Source organism: Poecilia reticulata, linkage group LG7, assembly GCF_000633615.1.
Source record: "Poecilia reticulata strain Guanapo linkage group LG7, Guppy_female_1.0+MT, whole genome shotgun sequence".
In the NCBI taxonomy this organism is placed as follows: Eukaryota; Metazoa; Chordata; class Actinopteri; order Cyprinodontiformes; family Poeciliidae; genus Poecilia; species Poecilia reticulata.
Genome location: NC_024337.1, coordinates 28,729,330 through 28,750,450, shown reverse-complemented (window position 1 = coordinate 28,750,450; position 21,121 = coordinate 28,729,330). Strand labels below are relative to the sequence as shown.

General features: G+C 40.1%; 1 protein-coding gene across 1 annotated transcript in view; it reads right to left on the bottom strand.

Moving 5' to 3' along the window:
- LOC103467996 (forkhead box protein J3) overlaps positions 1 to 21,121 on the bottom strand; it is a 74,123-nt gene that overhangs the window by 45,565 nt on the left and 7,437 nt on the right. Inside the window, exons 2-3 of the mRNA XM_008414780.2 lie at positions 14,039 to 14,174; positions 13,263 to 13,747 (exon numbers count right to left, since the gene is read on the bottom strand). Of these exons, the coding sequence (XP_008413002.1) occupies positions 13,263 to 13,628 (366 nt within the window). The 5' untranslated portion in view covers positions 13,629 to 13,747; positions 14,039 to 14,174. The remainder of the gene's footprint in view (positions 1 to 13,262; positions 13,748 to 14,038; positions 14,175 to 21,121) is intronic.

Genomic DNA, 21,121 nt, shown 5'->3' with positions numbered 1-21,121 from the left:
GCGATAGCAAATGACAAAATCAGATAAACCTGGTAAGTGTATCCTGAACATCCTTCCTGCGTCAAATTAGCAGGATTTCTAATTTTGCAACTGATATAGAAAGACAAATGCTCGCAGTTGTAATTCCACTGACGTGTTTCAGAAATAACACAGATCGAACTAGGTCACGGTGGCACACTTCCTGTTGCTGTGTTGCTGTTGTGTCAGCCATCGGACTGCGGTGAAGTGACAGTCTCTGTCAGAGGCTTTCCGGGAGAGAAGGTGTGCAAGCAGGACGCGCAGGAAGGAACGCTCGGGCTGCACTTCATGCGAATCCGAATAAAATCCACCGACAGCCTTTTGTTTTTTTCAGTTTATTCGAGATCTGATGGACTGCCGTTTACGCTAGATGGTTTCTATAGTTATGTAGACGCAGAAAGTCACGGTTGACAATTTCTCCAATTACTCCAGTGCGACTTATGTCGTTTTTCTCTTCACCACACACTTTTCGACTGATGCGACTGATGCGACTTATACTCCGGAGTGGCTTATAGTCAAGCTGTGCTGATTTCATACCTGTATTTTTGGCAAAAAAGTAAAAAGAAAGTTATTTTCTACACAATGTCAAGTCATACCCAACTTGGGGAGGTTTTGTCCAACTCGTGAGGGATTGTCTGCATTTTAACACTGATGCACACACAAGACACTGATTTTTATAGTAAAAAAAAAAAAAAAAAAAGTCCAAAACTGTGATGTTTGTTTTTAAATGAGTAAAACCCTGTTTCATAGTGAGTCATTTCCACACCTTTGTTCCAAACTTCAATAATCACTGACAAAAAAGAAGCAGCATAAATACATTTAGGCCCTAAAAATAAATCAGAATTGACTATGAGCATCAGATGTAGATAAAAGCTTCAAAGAAACCAGAGGTCAAAAATTGGCCCGCGATGCTCTGTCTGATCTGTGCATCTCTACTAAAAACCAACAAAAAATGCCCACAAAACACTTTGGATAGACTGTCAAAAAATAAAGGAACATAAAGGAATGAATGACGACCCAGTGGGCTGTATGTCTTATTCTCAGACAGAGTCGAGTACCGAGTAAATGTGATTTTAAGACGGCTGATTAACGTCTCGCTCCCACCTCTCGCGTCCTCCTGTGATTAAAATGTCAATAAAGCCAATAAGAGATCAGCTTGTCGTCATCAATTTAAAGGCAGCTCAACCAGCACAAGGGTTTCTGTTTGCATGTCTCATTTTTTTTCAAACATCTTTTTTGGGTGTGGAACATCAGTTGTTGGAGGACAACTAAAAAGAAAAAAAAACTCTCCGAATGTAAAAGAAAATAAATAAATAACCTAAAATAAACCCCAAGACCATTTTGTTCTTCTATAAGGAGCACCATAAATGTTTTACAGCGCAGATCTTCATTCACTCGAGTGGGCTTGTTCTGCTGAACCAGATAAACATCTTGCCTCCGTCGAAACGTTTTTACGAGACGTTCCGATGTTAGTTGGGGCCTGACAAACGACAGACTCATGTCAGGCAGGACGTAAAGCCTATAACAAGCAAAATAAGCTCATTCTGTGGCATAATTGTTGCATTCCACAGTGCTAGGGAAACCAGCCTTAAGCCTGTTATTAGCCATATGGAGAGTGCTGTGGGCCTGGCTGGTTGGAGAGCGGAACACAGTGCTGGGCGCGTGCCAAACGCTCGAGGAGATAGCGGGAGAAATTCCTCGCTTTTAATTAAGAATTTAATACCGACACTGGTTCTAGTGATTAGTACATAATTAAAAGCTCCTACCGTGGATTCTCACACAAGCATAATTAATGGCTGCATTGATATACGCTGCGTTTTTAAGTATATAGTGTACATACAGTTCAAAATTACTCATACCCCGGACGGATTCAAAGTTATTTTTATTGAGTCTGAGAAGCTTTTTATATGTCTTTACTGCTGTCTTAGTTGTAAATCTCTGAGGTTGGAAAGCCTCTTTGCCGTCAGCCTAATCTTTACTACCACAGATTCTGTATTAGATTTAATACAGGCCCCTCAAAAACGTGGATATTTTTGCCAACCGTTTTTTTTACAAATTTAGCAGCCTGTTTTTCTGAAATTGTCCTGAAATTGTATAGATGCAGACTGAGATTGAGAATTTTGACTTTGTCTTCTTTTTCACTTTGCTCCCACCACCAAGCCGACTGTATAGATGATGTTCTTTGGGTTGAATGTTTCTCCTTTTTTATGTCAAACGACTGCTACATCATTGTGGCCAAACCTTCCTGTTCATATTATCAGACCTCCAAAAACAAGACCAGAAGTCGTCTTCTTTGCTCAGATGAGATTTTGCAAGGCGACCTGTCACTGAGCAGTAACTACGCATCTATATCCTTTTCAATCATGTTGGTAAAAGCAGAAGATTCCTTTATAAATTTAAATCTGCCAGGGGAATGAACAACACTGGGCTTAAACTTACAAGTATGTGTGAGCAGGAAGAGGCTGAAAATGTCTCAAAGGCTGAAAGTCCACATAAACAGCAGTTAAATTAAATGCAAAGCCCCACTCGTTTATGTTAAATGTCAATGTGGTGATTCCCGTGGCTTTTCTGAATACTGACTTAAAGAAAAACTGTGGAATAGTTTCACATTCCTCCTTCAGTTTCTAATAAATCAGACCCACTTTTTATTTATTAAATTTTTTACACACCAAGTCCGTCAAGCATTATTAAACCTGTGGCGGAATTAAAAAAGATTCAACTAAATGAGAGTTTATTGTAGTTTATAACTTTGATGTCTAGAAAAACTGCTTTTTTTTAAACTTTTTTTTAAGACATATCTTGAAGCCAACACAAATCCACTAGAAACTAGTCAATCACCATGGTAACCTGCCCTACTGGATACTTCTAATCATCAAAGATGTTTTGACATCATCAGAAACACACAAAAAAAATAGCATTACATTTAATTTTATATTTGGATGAAAGAGAGTCTTATGATGTCAGGACTCTCGGTTTCCAACAACTTGTACAGCCGAATCCAAAGTGCAAATTTCATTATGAACAGAAACCCTTGCCAACCGTTTCCCTACAAAAGTTAATTGCTCCTTTTTTATATCTAAATAGTTACCGACTTGCTTGCCTCCATGCTGGTTTTGCAATAATTAGGTTGTGAGTTTTTTTTTATTGTTACTATAAATGGACATGTAAAGATGTAAATGTAAACATCACCACACCTACAGTCAGTTCACAATAATTAAAACAGGGACATGAGGATCCCAGCTTGTCTTGTCAAAGAGCACACGGAGGAGGAGAGTGAAGAAAAATCTCCAAAAATCACCAAACACAAATATTGGTTGATATGTCTGTCCTACTAAATAACTCCATCTATGAAAACCTGAAACCAATTTTGGAAAAAATAGATTCCACACAAAAAAAAATATATGGTTGCCATACTTATTAATGGCAAAGAAAAATGTCATTGATCTCACATTTCAACAGGGATAACAACAGATAAGTCACCTTTAAAAGAACACGAGTGATGAGTTTTTTTGAAGAATTGTCCTGTGGGTTTTTTTTGTTTTTTTTAAGACAGCAACTTCTCATGCTATAGATAGTATTTTTTTCCAGTTGTTAAACAACTCAGGTTTTAGTGCTCGAGCGCAACCGTGAGACACAAAGGAGACAATGGACACCCACGCGAGGAATGAAAACACCTGAGCTTTACATTACTTCACCAGTCGATCACATCACTGGTCTAGACAGTTGCTTACCAATGGAGGCCGTGCAGGCAGCAGGAGAAGAAGCAGAGGCGCATCTACTGAAGGGACAGCGCAGAGTAGTCCGAGACAGAGCAGTGACTGCTTCAAACGGAGCGCTCCCTCTGCTTGTTATAAAGCAGACCACATGCATGTCACTTGAGGTTCTCTCATAGGACAATGTTAGGCTTGCGTTCTTGCATTATCATATTTAAATGGTAACATCTGATGGAGCTGTGCGTGTTAATCGCTGAAACCTCGGAGGTGTGACAGGGAAGGGTTCTCTATGTGTTTTTCAATGTCTGCGACCTCTGTAATCATCAAAAGACAAGTTTGCTGCTGAGAGAAAGTTAGCAGTTTTATCATCTATTGTCAAGCAAACCACTGGCTGAGGAATGTTTCTGAACGCTGGAGTTCAAAACAACACTATATTTGAAATATTGTTTATTTATACATGCATGGCAGAAAGAGCGGGAAGAGTACTGACTTTGTCAACTCCTGTGCGTTGATATATTTTTAAATGTAAAATTGATTTTACTTTGTACAAGTGAACTCCTGTACGAGTAGTTAATCAGCTAATCAAAGCTTTAAGAACATTACCCTTAAAAATCCAAATCCATGCACAGGGCAGCATTCACACCAGCTTGACCTGCTGATTGTAACGTCCAAACGCTTTCTGACTTCTGACTTTGGCAGGATTTGTTGAGCTGCACAAGCCACTCACGGCACTCCAGCTCTGCCCACGCAAGACTGTAATTGTAAAATTTGAATGGGTCCTCTGGGGGTCAAGACACAAAAGCCAAGTTCACGAGCCACTAAATTTCACCTGTGCTCAGCCAGAGCATCCAACTGTGTGTCCTTGAAGAAACAGACCGATCCTTGACCCAAATAAAGGCTCTTACTGATAATGACAGCAGCTCCGATAACCATAGGTATTCATTAAAAGATTAAGGGAAAGTCTGAGAAAAATGTATTGATGGTTTTCGTTGTTACTGAAAGGGTAAGAGGATGTCACAAGAACTTTTTCCTTCAGTGGAACGATGGATCTTCAGGTTGTGCAAGGAAGTGAGGCTACTGCTGGCTCTGACTGAAAGCCCTGGGCTGTGCAGTGGTTACTGAGTCTTTTGTCAGAAGGGGCAACAAAGTTCATCTTACAAAGAACTTCTTCCAGGAGAACCAACATCCCTGTTTTCAAAACTCCTCCATGTTCACCTGATCTAAATCACATTAGAAACAAAACATTTGAGATGAGATGGAAAGAGATGTTTAGAAAAGCAGATGCCAGATCGAGACCATGGAGATCCTTCATGAAGCCATCTTCAACACTTCGAGCAATGACTGTAACACTCGCATCAAGAATGCCTGAACTAACTTCTAACTTCTTTTAGAGATGTGAAACATTGACTAAAGTGTTCTACACTGATCGTTACTGGGGGGTTTTCAAGATACTTTTATGAAAGCTTAATTTTTTATGCGAAAACAATAAAATTGAGTTTCTTGGTTTTTCAAAAAAAGGATTCCTAAAGTCTCATCGTGAACCCAGTATTGTCCATTGTGTCGTCTCATGTTTCACTCCACCGCTAATATTAATACATTCTCTACCACATGTGGACAGATGTGCGTTGGTGTGGCCTTACGCACCTTTGTACTAAACCAAAATGATCAAAACAGGTGATGGAAATGAAGCATACGCTGAGTGTTGACTGCCGAGGCTCTCAGCTGTAAAGCTCACATACAGCAGTAAGAGTGGTGACCCTGAATAAATTGCCTAGTAATGATTCATATCAGGTGATTGTCTGTGATACGCAGTGGTCAGCCAAAGGGCAAAGGCCTCTGTGGCACGGCTGCCCTTCACAGCCTCACATTAGGCTTTGTTAATTTGCACGCAATTAGCTTGGCTGCATGAGAGGCTGCCTGAAGCCTCGGGGTTTCAGAGAGACCGATTTAGTCAGCACCGACTGCACAAGTCTGGACTGTGTTTTGTATGTGCTGCATACATGGCTCACATATCATTTTGGTCTAAAATTCCTAAATATTCCTTCATAAAGGTGAAGTCATAATTTTTACTATGAATTTATCATAACAGCAGGCTAATACAAGAAAGGAGGACACAAAGGATGAAGGAGGGGAACCAAGGAAGGAAACTCACATGCAGCAGTAAGAAGGAAACGAAGAAGGAGGAATGGATGGAGGCCACAAGACGGGATGCAACGAAGTTAGGTAGGAAGGGAGATGAAATGCAACATTTGGACACTAGAAAGGAAAGGATGAAGAAAGGGTAAAGTGAAGTAAATAGGAGGACAAGTAGTAGGCAAACAATCTGCAAGAAAGGAAACATGGATAGAAGGACAAGAAAAGATAGGTAGGGAGAAGTGAAACAAGGGAGGAGGGCAGAATAAGAAAAGGAATGGAAGGAAATAAGATGGATCCAAGTAAGGAAAGAATCGACAGAGAACAAATGAAAGAACAAAGGAAGGATCAAATTAATTAAATGAAATGAAGGACAGAACATTTGAGAACAAGAAAGAGGGGAGGAAGAAGGAAAGGAATCAGTGAATGAAGGATAGAAAAAAGGAAATATAAATAAAACAAAGGAGGACAGAAAGAATGACACCACAACAAAAAAGGCAAAGAGAGAAAGAAGAGTGGGAGAAAAGACTAAATAAAGGGAAAAGGAAGGAAGGACTCAAAAGACAGGAATCAGGAAACAAGACAATTAGAAAAAGGAACAGTGGCACTCATGACCATTTCTTAGATGACTTGCAGAATGCTGATATCAAGTTCCAGACTTTTGCAGACATCATCATACCCACATATAGAAATTACAATTTAAACATCTCAATGTCTTTTTAAGCTCTCAGATTATCAGCGTACTTTTCATCATTCAACTCAGTTGATTATCTGAAAAATGCATCACAACATGAACCCAAAATAATCTGTGGTCAGAATTTAATCAGATTTAGAACAGAATAAAGTGGAGTAATTGAAGAACTACCTCTTTTTTTTCAAACTATGTGAATAGCACCTACATTGCAGACTTCAAGAGCTTTTCTTCCTCTTGCTTTTAACCACAACCCAACAGAAACAGAGTCTTGCAGTGAACAGGGCCCATATTACTGCCTCATTTTCCTGTCATCCTGTATAACAACAGAAGACGACAGAGCGGAAAGGAAATTACAGAAGAGACATTGCATATCAGGAAGGACAGGATAAACGGAAGATCCACAACCATCCAATCTATCTTTTTGTTAAACACGGCTAACTTTTATTATCAACCACTTCAGCTGCCTTCATCTGTTAAATATATAAATATGCATCTTTGTTTTCTAAAGTAATGCATGCATTCAGAGTTTATATTATGATCAGTTTTAATTAAGAAATGTTGTTTTTTTTTATTAATTTAAAATGTTTCATTCATGCCACCATTTCAGTGGGCAGTTTGAGAAATCTTTACACACGCTTTGATAAATCACTCGTCCATTTGTTATCTGTGAGCATCTTATCAGTTCAGGTAAACAACCCAGGATATAAATTACTGTCCCTGACATATTCATATTTAAAAATCCAGGTAGAAAAAGCAATTCGTCATTTAGAAAGTTGACCATTTAGAAAGCTAACCGCGGCCTCAGGTGGAAATCATGAAGGAGTTCTGCTGCATGTTTCCCACCAACCACTTTAAAACAGGCAGCCCCAAATCACAGAAGGGAAATATGTTTTCCAGTTTCCCAATTGGGACTTTATTATTAACGCAAATATTGATGGTCAAATATTTCTGAAAAAGTTTTAATCTCTTTATAGTTGTCCTTCACTTGCTGTAAAAGCCAGCACAATCGACAGACACCAGTTAATCATTTGTTGTTTTAAACTCCACATTATCTATCAATCTCCCTCTTCTTGGTCTTTCATTTCACTTCTAAAGGAAACTTTGCCGTAAACTAAACACCATCATCAGCTTTCTAAATGGAGATTAAAGGTAAATGGTTAGAGTAAACTTTTAGTCTGTTATTAAACTAAAGAAAAACAGTGACCGATCAACACTGATAGGTAGCTCAAATTGTAGAAAAATCCCAGAAAATAATAATGTCCCGTTTCTTAAATATGTAAAAACGTGTATGCTTTCAACCAGCCATACACCTAACACAGACTGACGGCAGAAGCCAACAGTTTGAAATCTAGGCCAAAATATCTACGTTTTGAAATCTGGCGACAGTGGTGAGTATAGAAAAGGGTGCTGCTGATAAAGGAAGCTAAATTATATTGAAAATACTTTTTTTTTTTTTTTTTTAAACCACAGGATGAATAATGTAAACCTCAGAACTTATAGTTTGACATAACATAGTCTCAATAAAATGTTGAAGTAATACCTTTTATCGTAGAATAAAACAAAATCGAAATTGCAGGACATTATTTTATTTTCAGATGCCTCACCCCAACAAGCTGGCGGCAAAAAGACAAAGACAGAAAATGGGAAACCTGCAGTGAACGTTGGTGTCCCACTGAGTGCTCATTATAAGCTGTGGTCAAGGTGGCCTCGAGAGTGGACCGACACGTGGACCAGATAGGGATGTTTTGGTTTTTTAAGAGAGGGGACTGGGGGGGGCAGGACATGTACGAGCACAAAAGCAGGGAGTGAGAGCGAGGCTGGTAGAGATAACATAGAGGAGATAAAAACGTTCCAGAGATACTAAATAACACCGGTATGACGCATTCTGATGCAACGCCGTTTCCAGTCATAGCCCTCTTCCAGCTTACTCCCATGCTTTAAGGAAAACATTTGAAAAAAAGAAATGGTACGCGCAACGCTAGATGTTTTAAGAAGATTCAACAAGGTCCAAAAGCAAATCGTTTATGCATGCACGCTCGAGCTGAAGCTTCTCGTCAATACTTCTCACATCAAAAAAAAAAAAAAAAAGAGTTCTCTCCATATTCATTTTCTCTTGCCAAAGAACCCAAAACTCTCGTGACCTGGAGAGGCTGAACGAGTACAAGAGAAAGATATCCGCTTTCACTTTTGATACATCTGAAAGTGAGATCGTGTGGGTAAATGCAACCCGTTCAACACGGCAGTCGTATGCGTTCGAGTGGTGGAGTCGGTGCATGCATGTTGTCCTGGTTTAAACTCTGCCATTCCTGCACTCTCACATTATCATACAGAGCAGACGGAGTGCGTGTGCTGGGTAGTAAACCTCTCCGCTGCTCTCTAACAGCAAACCCCCAACACACACACACACCTCTCTTCCTCCTCCCATCTCATCTCCCGTCGAGCTCCCTGCGTGTAATCTGCAGACTGCACACGTACGCTGCCTACCTGAGCGGGAGTCTCTCTCTGGGTCCACAGATTCGTGTGTGTGTGTGTGTGTGTGTGTGTGTGTGTGTGTGTGTGTGTGTGTGTGTGTGTGTGTGTGTGAGCGTACGTGCACGCGCGGCGGCAGGCGAACTGAGACAAGACAATCTGGACGCATTGTATATGCAAAGTGTTTCCTGAAAGCACGAGAGTTTGCCTCAAGTCTAAATTCAGAAGAAAAAGCACAAAAAAAAAAAAGAGTGTGCACTTCACACAGGTGGATATGTCACCCAACAATATCTGTAGAATCTGTCAATAAGACAATCTTTGAGTCTGGATCCCACTGTGTGCAGCAGACAGCAATCACCTTAACCGGAATGATCTGGGCTTATGTAACGTTCCCTGTGACGGCCGACACAAAACAAGCCCTGCTGGGATGGGTTTGGTCACCCAGAAAGCAATGGTCTAAAGCAGGGGTGTCAAACTCCAGTCCTCGAGGGCCGGTGTCCTGCAACTTTTAGAAGTGCCTCTGCTGCACCACACCTGAATAGAATAATGAGGTCATTAGCAAGGCTCTGGAGAACTGAGGAGGTAATTAAGCCATTTGATTCAGGTGTTTTGTACCTGTGGCACATCTAAAAACTGCAGGACAGCGGCCCTTCAGGACTGGAGTTTGACACCCCTGGTCTAAAGCCTTTCTGTACAAACTAATATAATGTACTTTGATCAATGCTTAAGAGAAGCTTCAGAAGCTATTCAGACACATTCAGCTTGTTTACATTAGGTTTGGTTACAACTTCCAAATCCAGGTGGGTTTATGCCACACGTGTCAAACTGAGAGCCTGGGGGCCCAAAGGTCATGTGGCCCCTCTAGACTCCAAATTACAACAAGAACTCTCTCCAGTTTTTCACAAATGTGCAAAATTCACACAAATTCAACAGATCCCAACATTTTTCAGATTTTACTGACATTTTCTCTCTCACATTTGGCCAAAAAACATTGGGTTTAAGTGACTGCTGCCCTGATGTCAAGTTATAGTCTGTGATCGATACAACTAATAATAAAAAGCCACATTTAACATCACACATTAGCGCAGCAAATATTGTAAAAAATTGTTTCCAAATATTCCTAAATTAATCACGGAATTCTGAATGGACTGCTCAGTGTGAAAAGATGTTTGATATTATTTCATTTTAAGAAACGCTGACTGAATGCTGAAACAGCTATTTATTGATATTTTAGCAATTTAATGGGTTTTGTCTATACATTCTGGGACAACCAACTCTTTTAAGAACATTCAGATTTTTTATATGACCCAAAATGAAGATGAGTTTGACGCACCTGGTTTATGCGGCAGACCAACACAGAATTGTACAAATGGAAAGTGGAAGAAAAATTATTTGTGGATCTCAACAATTTCTACAAATAATGATCTGATCAGATTCACAGATAAAATTAGGTCTGGACTTTCACCAAGTCATTCTGACACACAAAAACGCTTTGATCTGTACCGCTCTTTTGCAGCCCTGGCTGTAGTGAGTGAATCTCTACTTCATCTGGTTTCACTGGACTTTATTCAGCCCCCTTTTACTAAAGTAAATGAAATGCATGCCGCACCTTTCAGATGTTTGTTTGAGAATAAAAAATTGAAAGCCATGTATCATTTTCTTTTCTCATGAACTGTAAATTAGCTGCACTGAAATTTGTGGCTTTAACATGAGAAAATGTGACAAATATTGAAGGCCCTGGAAGTTTCTAAAAGACAAGTTCAAGGACAAGCCAAAGATTTGCTTTTTACAGATGAATGCCAAACTTTTTAATTAATTAGAATCTATCTTGGTAAAAAAAGAAAAAAAAAACACAAAGTCAAAATGTTTGCCCTGCTGCTTTTCTGATTTATTCAATAGATTGTAAGTATTGTACCTGGCTTATTAAAAAGCGGCATAGCTCTGCAATGCCAGACCGAGAAGAATATCTCAGTGCCACTGGTGTGTTAATGATCTTAACAGGATTCAGTCACACACATACACAATCAATGCATATCATGCTGTAATTATGGGGTACAATAATATGCTGGCGCTCCAGTACAACCAGCAGAATGCATTCATGAGTAGCGGTAAGAAAAAGCCAAAAATTGTCTTGGTAACCTTTATCACCTCTCTGGAGACAAAAAAGAAAAACTAATTGATTGAATCTATGTGCAGGTGAAGGAACTCTGCCAGCAAAAAGCCCGGGCTTGGATCATAACCTTTTTGTCTCCGTTTCTGGCATGCATCTATGTTCAGGGAACGGTGCGTTCAAGATTACAGACAGGGAACAAACACGAGTTTGTGAACGCAAAAGAGAAGAAGAGACGAGAGGAGTGACTGACGGGGAGGGCTGAGGGAGGAGGAGGAGGAGGGGAGGGGAGGAGGTTTGGTGGAGTGCAAGTGCTCAGGAGATGAAGATGGAAAGTGAAAGGGAAGAGAAATAATGAGAGAAGAGGAAAAACGTTCCCACTCTCAGAGAGATGAATTGGTGCATAGTTTGCAGACAGCCTTTTCAGTGCATCAGTCGAAGGACTATATCCATCCCCTTCTTCACTAATAAGCCACAGAATCCCCAAGACACAACCACGGGGATCTATTCATTTGTCTCCAATAACAGCGGCACCTTTCTGCTCGTATTAGCCAGGATTTGCATTGCTACATTTGCATAAGGATTTAATAATGTCCCCTGAATGAGACAAAATGCTCCTGTCAATCATTCTCAGTTCACTAAAAGGTTTCCGTGCTGTTTAAGGCAACAGCGGGATCAGGCGGTGCGTGGCACCCCGAGCACCATCAGTATGAGTTTCATAGGATATGATGCAATCGGTAGCCAATATTAATTCCTCTTGTTGAGTCAGACATGCTTAAATGTTAGCAAATAAAAAAACAGAAAATGTTAGAGAGAAATTAAAATAATTCAACTCATCCTATATTTCATATTTATGGTATATAAAACATCAACACTTGAGAGAAATGTGAAACACGCCTTAAGCAAACAGCCCTTAGTTTTCAATGTTTTTGGGAACGTTTTAGAGCTTCAAGCTGCAGAAATGGACGTTGTTCTTCTATGGCTGCTAAGAACTGCAGAAATGCTGTGCAGGGCTGCGAGGTTTTCCTGCCGAGAACATCAAAGAGGACCATAGGGTCAGATACATAACAGTAACGGTGATCTTAGAGAGTTGGCAATGAGATGAAAACCACAAGCTGTAAGTACTGCCTCTTATGGAGAAAGACAGTGGATGCCAAGATCAAAGCAATATTTAGATAGGTTAGCTCGTGATTAGACCATCAGCAAAAGTGTGAAGAAGAAGACAAAAATACAAATGTTCAGACCGAAACTTTAGGAGCAATCGGGTATAGAATAATACACCAAATAAACTCTACAAAGGTATTAATGGAAGCGTGAAAAAACACACAGAACAGGCACAACCAAATGTGACAAAACCAGAGAAGGAAGAAAGAATAGTCACATATAATCTGCAAAATAAAGATCCTTTATAATGCAGTTTCCCTACATATGAACTGAATATCATGAGATTGTTGGAAACTATGACGTACTGGCCAACTTTAAAAAACACGCTCACCAACACTTTCACCACGAACCCCAAGGATGTAGTTTTATTTTATATTGTGTTTTTTCAAGATGGAAAAGGTAAACAATGCCAAAGAGAACAAGTAGAAATATTATTTTAGCTGAGTACCACTTTAGCCATGCTGAGTACTTTCATCTTTTCAGCAGTGCTGCAAGTGAGAAGGACAGCTGCTTTTCAGTGGGGCAATATTGACATTAGTGCCCCCTGCTGGTATAAGAGTTTTAGACTGGAATGCCACAGTCTACAGAGACTTTTATTTTTTTTCAAAAACACTGAAAAGAGAGAGACAGAGAGCGAGAGAGAGAGAGAGAGAGAGAGAGAGAGAGAGCAAACAGGTCAAGACTCATTGCAGCATAACCTACACGGATATTAGAAAATTCAGAGCTGCACAACATCAGCAGAGCATTGCAAACTTTCATAAACAATATTGTGAAGCAAAACTATAATTCAAAGTTCAGCACATCCTGAAAAGCACCACTCAGCAATATTCAAATGGCTCGGATGATTGCCTTCATAGGAGTTGATGATCAGTGTTATGGTTGCTATATTAGTATATTATACCCAAACAAAAAAAAAAAAAAAACCTCTAAATGTGGAGTTGCCCGTCTTGTCCTCTCTTACCTTCCAGCCGCTGCCCGCCTCTCTGTAGTAAGGAAAGTTGTCGCAGATCCACTGGTAGATCTCACTTAGCGTCATCCGTTTCCGCGGAGAACCGTTGATGGCGAAGGTGATGAGGCTGGCATAGCTGTAGGGGGGTTTGCCGTCTCTGTGCTGCGCCGCTTCCTCTTGGTCCAGTGTGGTTCCTGGATCCAGATGCACAATCTTCTTCCCCAGGCCGTGCCCGTGATGGTGCATGTGGTGGTGGTGGTGGTGATGCCCAAGGTGACTGTGGTGGTGTCCCATGTCTGCCTTCTGGATGGCTGCCCTCATGCCGAGCTGAGGAAGCCAGTCCATGGACGTGAGGCTGCTCTCCAGCTCAGAGGTCATGGTGCTCGATGCTCCAGAGGGTCAAGAGAAAGAAGGAGAGGGGCTTCGGCGACGTGGCGTACGGAGGGATCTTCTGCTGGCTCACTGAATGGGTTCCGTGCTGCAGTCTTGGCTCAAGCCTAGGGAAGAACAGGAGGTTTATTTACTATGCCTATTCATCTTCCTTAGCTGGAGCAGAAAACAGACTTGGCAGAGACACATGGATGTCAACTTGTACATTATTTTCCACATTCGGTCTAGCGTTGTATAGCAGAAAACAAAATATTTTGGCACTTTCATCACTTCGCCTTCAGCACCGCACATAAATATGTGAGAGAGGGATATTAAAAACTGTTTATCATATTGTTTCCATTAATTATACATTAAGTAGGACAGTAGTTCGGGGGCTTGGAATGAGATAAGTGTCTTACTCTTCCCATTTCCTTCCATCTTTCTTTTGGCCAAAGCATCTGGGGAAGTCAGCGCTGTGAAAGGTAAAGTCCTCCCCTTGTGCATGTTCACAAAATCTTCATCTGGTGACCGTGACGGCGGCTGATGCTGCTGTGGCTGCAATGTACAAACACAAAAACCACACAAGACGGTGAGCCTGCGCTGCCAGACGGCCCTCATAAGATATTAATATCGCACAACCGTTCAACTGGCCTCGGCATCTGTCCAGCCTGATTAAAACCACCTCTTTCTCTCTCTCTCTCTCTTCCTCTCTATGTTGTGTCTGTCTGGATTGGCTTAAAGTACATCCCGTCCAAGGTGGAAACGGCAATTGGATCTGCACAGTGACTAAAAGCTGGGGAATTGTTTTCACAAGTGTCTGCCAAAGGGGGATGTTGGAGTGGGGGGCAGCTCAGGAGGAATTCCAACCCTCCAGAGGAGCTGAAAGGCTCGTCCCCTTTCCTCTGTCTAACCCACCAACACACATCTCCCTCTCTCTCTCCATCTCTCTCACGCACATACACGTTTTCATTTTCTTGCTTGACGTGCCTCTTTCTCTCTCTCTCTCTCTCTCCCAACAAGTCCGTGCCCACCTCTCTGTCCCATTCAGTCTCTCAGAACCCTGTCAGATGCAAGCAATAAAAACATATGCTAAATAACCCTCAGCCTCTTATTATTGTAGCTTTAAGCAGAACACTCACCCCAAAAATATTTCCTGAGTCAAACTTAGCAACAACCCTTATTAAGGGTTTTACAAATAATTTTGCCGTGAGTCATAGCTAAAAAAATAATAATAATAATAATATTGTCCATGCGTGGTTGTTTTGTACCGTAGTTTACCTCGGTTGGACTGAAAATGCCAAGTTAGTCTTCAGAGAAAATGCTTTGATTTAACCAATATAAACCACTTTGGTGGGTAACAATGAACAACAGCATCTAATGCTGTACAAATAATTTCACAGCATGTTAAATAATTCCCATTTAATTCAATCAAAATTAAGTCTAACATATTAATTTTTAAACGTACAAATTTGTAAATAAAACAAGTTGTTTCATGTTCAACAATTGACCATGAAACAACTTTTGCAGTCTTTTTGGTAACAAATCCAACCTAAACATCCTCATTAGACTTTAACTGAAGGTTTTTGTTGATTTATTGTGTCCAGCAGAGAATATTAAAACTACGCATTTAGAAAGGTTTTAATATTAACAAATATAGCAATTTTGGTAGGGAAAATAGCTGTTGGGAAAATTTCTCTGAGCAGGAATTTTGTATCAAGTTTTGCCACAATAATACCGGATTTGTTTTTTCTTTTAAAAATCTAAAAGCATACATTTTATATGCAAGAGCAAGATTTATTTTCTTACATGTTATAATGTCCTTACCCTCAAAGTCTTCTCTCACGCAAAAGAAGTAGCTCTTGCTTACAGATATGTTTTTTGTACAGATATCCTCTGCTCCCGTTTAAATCCTGCTCCACTCGCTCAAACTCTCAGGGAAAAAAAAAACTGTACTTTCAGCTCTGCTCTCTTTGCTCAGGGATACCTCTGGAGTGAACTCTTATGAGCAAAACAGGCACACCAAAAGGAAGACAGTGATGTTACAAAAAAATAAATAAAAATCAAGCCCTCGTTCTTTGACTGCAGCTGTTACCAGGAAGAATTTCCACTTTGCTTCAAGAGAGCAAAGAAAATCTGCAAGCAGAGAAAACAATGATGTGCAGGGTTCAAACAGAAGAACATATTTGTGTAAGAGGCCATAAACATGCTAATCAGGGTTAGCAATTCTGTAAGCAAAATTTTTTTTAAAGTAGTTTTGAGAGAGAGCAGAGCTATACGAGAGTGATAAAGGAAGTTGAGCCATTACGTTGAAAGAGTATGCTCTTATTTTTTGAAGCTATTCGATTTTATGAAAGCAACAGTAAAGATGCTTGTTAAGGGATATGATGCCGCCATTACTTCCAACTCAGAAAGTAAAATAACTACAGGCTGCCTTAAAAGTTGCCGGAAGTCAGTAAATAATGTTATTACCTAATTGGATAATTGGATGAGTGCATTTGACTGCAATTAATGCTGTGGCAGAAAGGAGTATTGAAATAGGATATACGAAAAGACTTAGTAAAAAATACCCTAAGTATGTGTTTACACAACCAAGTGAACTTTCTTCTGTTGCATCTGGTTTTCTGTGATGTCACAACTCCAACCTTAAGTTTTATCGGGGCTTAGAACAGACTTGCATTCATATTTTACTTTATATGATTTGTTTCATCTCATTGTTTAGTTATTTTTTTCTGGCTTGTATTTTTGACCTAATTGTTCAGTTAGTCACATTAAAACAAAAGTTCCTCGTTCATTTTAAAAATTAACTTCATCCAACTAAAACAATCTTATTAGGAGCGTAACAAAGTTCACAAATTTGAATTTGGAAATCCAAGCTAAAATCTACCCAAGTTAAACAACTAATCACTGTTGAGCTAACTTTATTGCTTAAACTTCAACAGTTCATTTTAACAGTGTGCATTCAGCAGGTTACCAAGTAAAAGAAAATATAATAATAATTTAAGGCCAGTAAAGAGTTAACAGTCTTGGCATGGAATTAACATCTAAATCACAAAATAATAAAATGGAAAAAAAACATCTAAACTTTCATCCCAATCCTATGCGCTAACCTTCATGTGTCCTTCAACAACAAAGAGCCCAATGGCCCACGCATCCTCTATTCATGCAGTAAATGATAAAGGTGTGAGAGCTTCAAAAAGCCTGCCAACAAAGATAAAACACATTGGTTTCGCTCCACCTTTCCCCATGGAGAGCCCTAATATACCAACATGAAGAAGAAGAGGGGAAATGCCCAGCATCTGAAAAGTATCTTGCTTTAATTACATGAAGGGAAAAAAATAAAAAACATGTGTAGCAGCAGAAATCATAACGCTAAACAAGTCAGGCAGAGGGACTATGCTGAAAAAGGAACCAAGAAAAACTCAATAAGGCTTCTTCTCCTTCAGGCCTCTCCACTACGCAAGAAGTATATCCAAACATATTTTTTTCTTTTTTTCCCAAATCCCAAGAAGCCGTCTTAATTAGTGTGCCTTCCTTTCTTTCTTTTTTTTTTTTTTCCTAAGGATCTAATGTCGGTGGGTAGGTGGGATTTGGGTGGTGACACACAAGACACGGTACAACAAGTGCTTATTTTCCTCTCATTACGAGGAGGCTCGAACTGCAAATCAGCCTGCCACAAGCCCCGACCTGCTGTGCTGCCGCTGCTGCTGTTGTTGAGAAGTTGCGGAGCGTGGGATGCCTACGCGGTCGCACATTGTGATGCTTCGCACCGCTAGCCTGTTGAGGTGTTGAGATGATGAGTAATAGCATAGACCAGCGAAGGAAAAAGGGGATATGACTTTGCTTATGAGTACAGGGACCCTGCTGGGTGGGTAGACACAACCAATTACCTTGTCGACTCCGACAACTGGTCCCACCGTGACTAATCTAACCTCAACGCTACACCTTTTATGTCTGACATCGGTCAGGTTTTGTATCAGCATGGTTCTACAGGAACATGACCGCTGCAGAGAAGACATGTCTTAGTGCTACAGCAACTGTATTTAGTTTTGACAAATGACTAATGAAATATGTTTTAAAGTGATAACAGGTAGAGAAAATAGTTTTTTAAAGATTTTCTTCACCTTCACAGATTTTGTTGATAGAATCAATTGATGATTCCTTTTATGTAACCAAATTAAATCAATATATCTATAGATGCCATCTGAAAACCCGTCTATCCACAGTTAATTTTCTTCACCTGCCCAATCCTTGCAGGTGCCCACCTCCAGCAGTCAGTGGGTGGGAGGCAGGGTATGCCCGCTAATCACAAAGCAACACAGATGGACAAACATGCACTCACACCTGATGAAAATCTAGAACGAACAAATTCACCACTGGAATTGAGGAAGGAAGCTGGAGTGCCTGAAGAAAATCCACATGAGCACAAAGAGACCACAAAGACTTCACAAGGTGTTAGCAAGCAAAACAGTGCTAGCAGCTGTTCGCCAGTGCATAAGTTAGAATACCCTTTAAAAGCTTCCACACAACCAAAGACTTGAATGTACCCTGAGATTATATGTGATAGAGTAACACAAAGTAGCACATTTTGCAAAGAAAAATTTGTACAGTGCAACATGTGTTTGTTTTCAGAGCTCTTAATTCTGATACCCCTAAATAAAATTCAAGGCGACCAACTAATAAATCGAGTTTATCTGATTGGTAATTTAATCTCCGTTTAAATAAAGCTGTTTGGTGAAGGCCTGGAGAGTGTTAGTGAACAAACAGTAGAGAGAAAGGAACATTTCAGACAGGTCAGGAATAAGGGTGTAGGGAAGTTTAAAGCAGTGTTGGGTAATAAAACAATATTCTAAACTCAATCCATCATAAGAATAATGAAAAGGATATGTCCTATTTGCAAATCTGCGATGACTTGGTCATCCATCTAAACTGAGAGGCTAGGTAAGTCTATAAAAAAGCCAAAAGGGCCTTAGTTTCCCTGGAGGAGCTGCAGAAAGTTCAGAGGAAAGAAGTGGTTGACAGCACAAGGATCAGCTATCCATTCCACAAACCTGATCTTTACCAAAGACCAGCAAAGAAGAAAGATTAAAGAAGCCATGTTTGGTTTTCAGGCCGCATGTGAAATTATCTGTGTGCAGGGCAACAGTGCACCATGAACAAATCACAGTTAAATACAGCTGTGGCAGGTGTTAGGATGCTTTTCTGCAGCAAAGACCAAGGAAACTGTTTGGAGTTGAAGTGAAGATGGATGGAGCCAAATATAGGATAATCCTGGAAGAAAACCTGTTAAGATACAGCAAAAAAATAATTACATTGGACCCTGGGATTACCTTTCAACAACCCTAAACATACAACCAAAGGTATGATGGAATGGTTTAGCTTAGAGCTGCACAATGCATCAAATCATAGTTTGAACTGCAATTTCAGTATGTGCAATACTGCATGTACAAAAACTTCTTGGATGCAATATTTAGTAGGCTGTGACATTTCAGGAGCAATGCAATAAAACTTTCACTTTCACTGCCTTTCACGCCCACACCTGACACAAATCTTAGTGGCCAAGACGCTCGCGTCACAGTTCATGCCGGAGTGCTGGAGTCAAGGCAAAAAAAGAAAAGTGAGGAAAGTGTGAGTGAATAGCAACTGATATCATCAACATAAAATTCAACAATAGCATTGTAATTTCATGCCATCGTCATCTTGTGGCGCACAAGTTTTAGCCCAAGCCTCTGCTGTTTTAGAATGGCCCGGTCAAAGCCTAGAGCCTAAATCAAGTTGAGAATCTGTGGTAAAAAGTGAAAAATGCTGTTTGCAGATGTTCTCCATCCAAAGTGACTGAGCTTCAGCTAATTTTGCAAACAGGGAGGGGCAAAGATTTTCACCTCTAGATGTACAAAGTAGTGACATACTCGAAAAGATTTGCAGCTGTAATTAAAGCAAAATGTAGCTTTACATAGTTCTGACTCAAATGTGTGACACAAATTTGGGATTTGTTATCTAAAAAAACTGCACTTTTAATAAAGAGCAGCAACCAAATGCATATGTGCTTTGGTACATAATGCAAGCAATCAACTTCAGTATTTATTAGCTAAAAACCTTCTTGACTTAATTGCAGCCTCACTTTTTAGGAAAATCCCCAACCATAAATGTAAGTCATACATATTTATCTGGGTATAGGCATAGAAATATTGAGTGGAGGATGCCTTGGCAGCAATTACACTGATGCATTTAAATGAGCAGTGTGAATAGTTGTATTAGTTCAACAGAAATAGGAATAAGTAGAGATTAAGATCACAGTAAAATATGATGATTTCAGAGGGCTACGACCAACTAAATTAAAAGAATCACAAGAAGTAAACTTTTTCCAGCTTGACTTGATGGAGTTCATAGAAGAAATTACACACGTCGGGTTTTTTTTAACAAAAAAAAGAGGATATAGTCATTTAAAAGCAAAAAATAAAATCGTTCTTTCCTCTTCTCTGAAAATAATGTAATAATATACCACTCTGTGTGCTGTGGATAGCGCTTTGATGACTGTCCCTTTAAAAGAGCTGAGGATGAGTGTGTGCGTGTGTGTGTGTGTGTGTGATTGAATGTATTCACCCATTAGATTTTGTAGCTGTTATGCACTCACTCAGCTGTATGCATCACTAACAGCCAACAGTCTCCCGCTGCTAGCAGGCTTTTAGACTGAGAGAGGGGGCTTTACAGTTCTGCATTTTAATAGCGAACTTTCAATGGAGTGACGGGGGATGGGTGAGAAAGGGGAGGGTGGCGGCGAGGGATGGGGAGCTAAAGGAAAGAGGCATCAAAATATTTTCAGTGGAAAATGAAGAAATGACAAAATACCCACCCGGAGCGCGCGGAGCAGAGGGGGTTTCTGGAAAGGACTTCTTTCTGGCAAGAGCAGGGCTAATGTGTCAAAGAAACTCTGTAGGCATTTTGAGCGCTGACATGTCTAGAAGTGTGGGCCATTCAAAGGAGAGAGGAAAAGGTCCAAAAAGCCACATTGAACATCTTAATTACTTTCTGCTCTGGCAAAACATAACCCTGAAAAGGTTCATTTATGAGATATCAAGGCAAATCAGCTGCCCCCAGCGTGGCTGCTCGCGCGCCACTAAATGGAGCTAGGTTAAGCAATTATCATTTGATACGCGAAACCTGGAGAGGCGTCAATGCAAGGCACTACTTCAAAGTCGGCAGCCTTCAACAGACTGGTCAGGCTAACCCGTCTCTGAAAGGGAATAAAGAGATGATTAATACGGAGGCTCATATTTTATTGGTGATGGAAAACTTTCATTAGCTGGCTGATGTCGACCAAGTTCAGCCGTCAACGTCTTCATTCAATGTCGCGGTTCTTTCATGTATACCAGAAAATCCTACTGAGATAAGGTTAAAAAATTTGGCATCTAAGGAATTCAATCAGTAACTGACTCTCACCAGCCCTAGAATGAAATATTTACCCGTTAAGCCCACACAGAACGCAACACCTAAAAAAAAAAAAC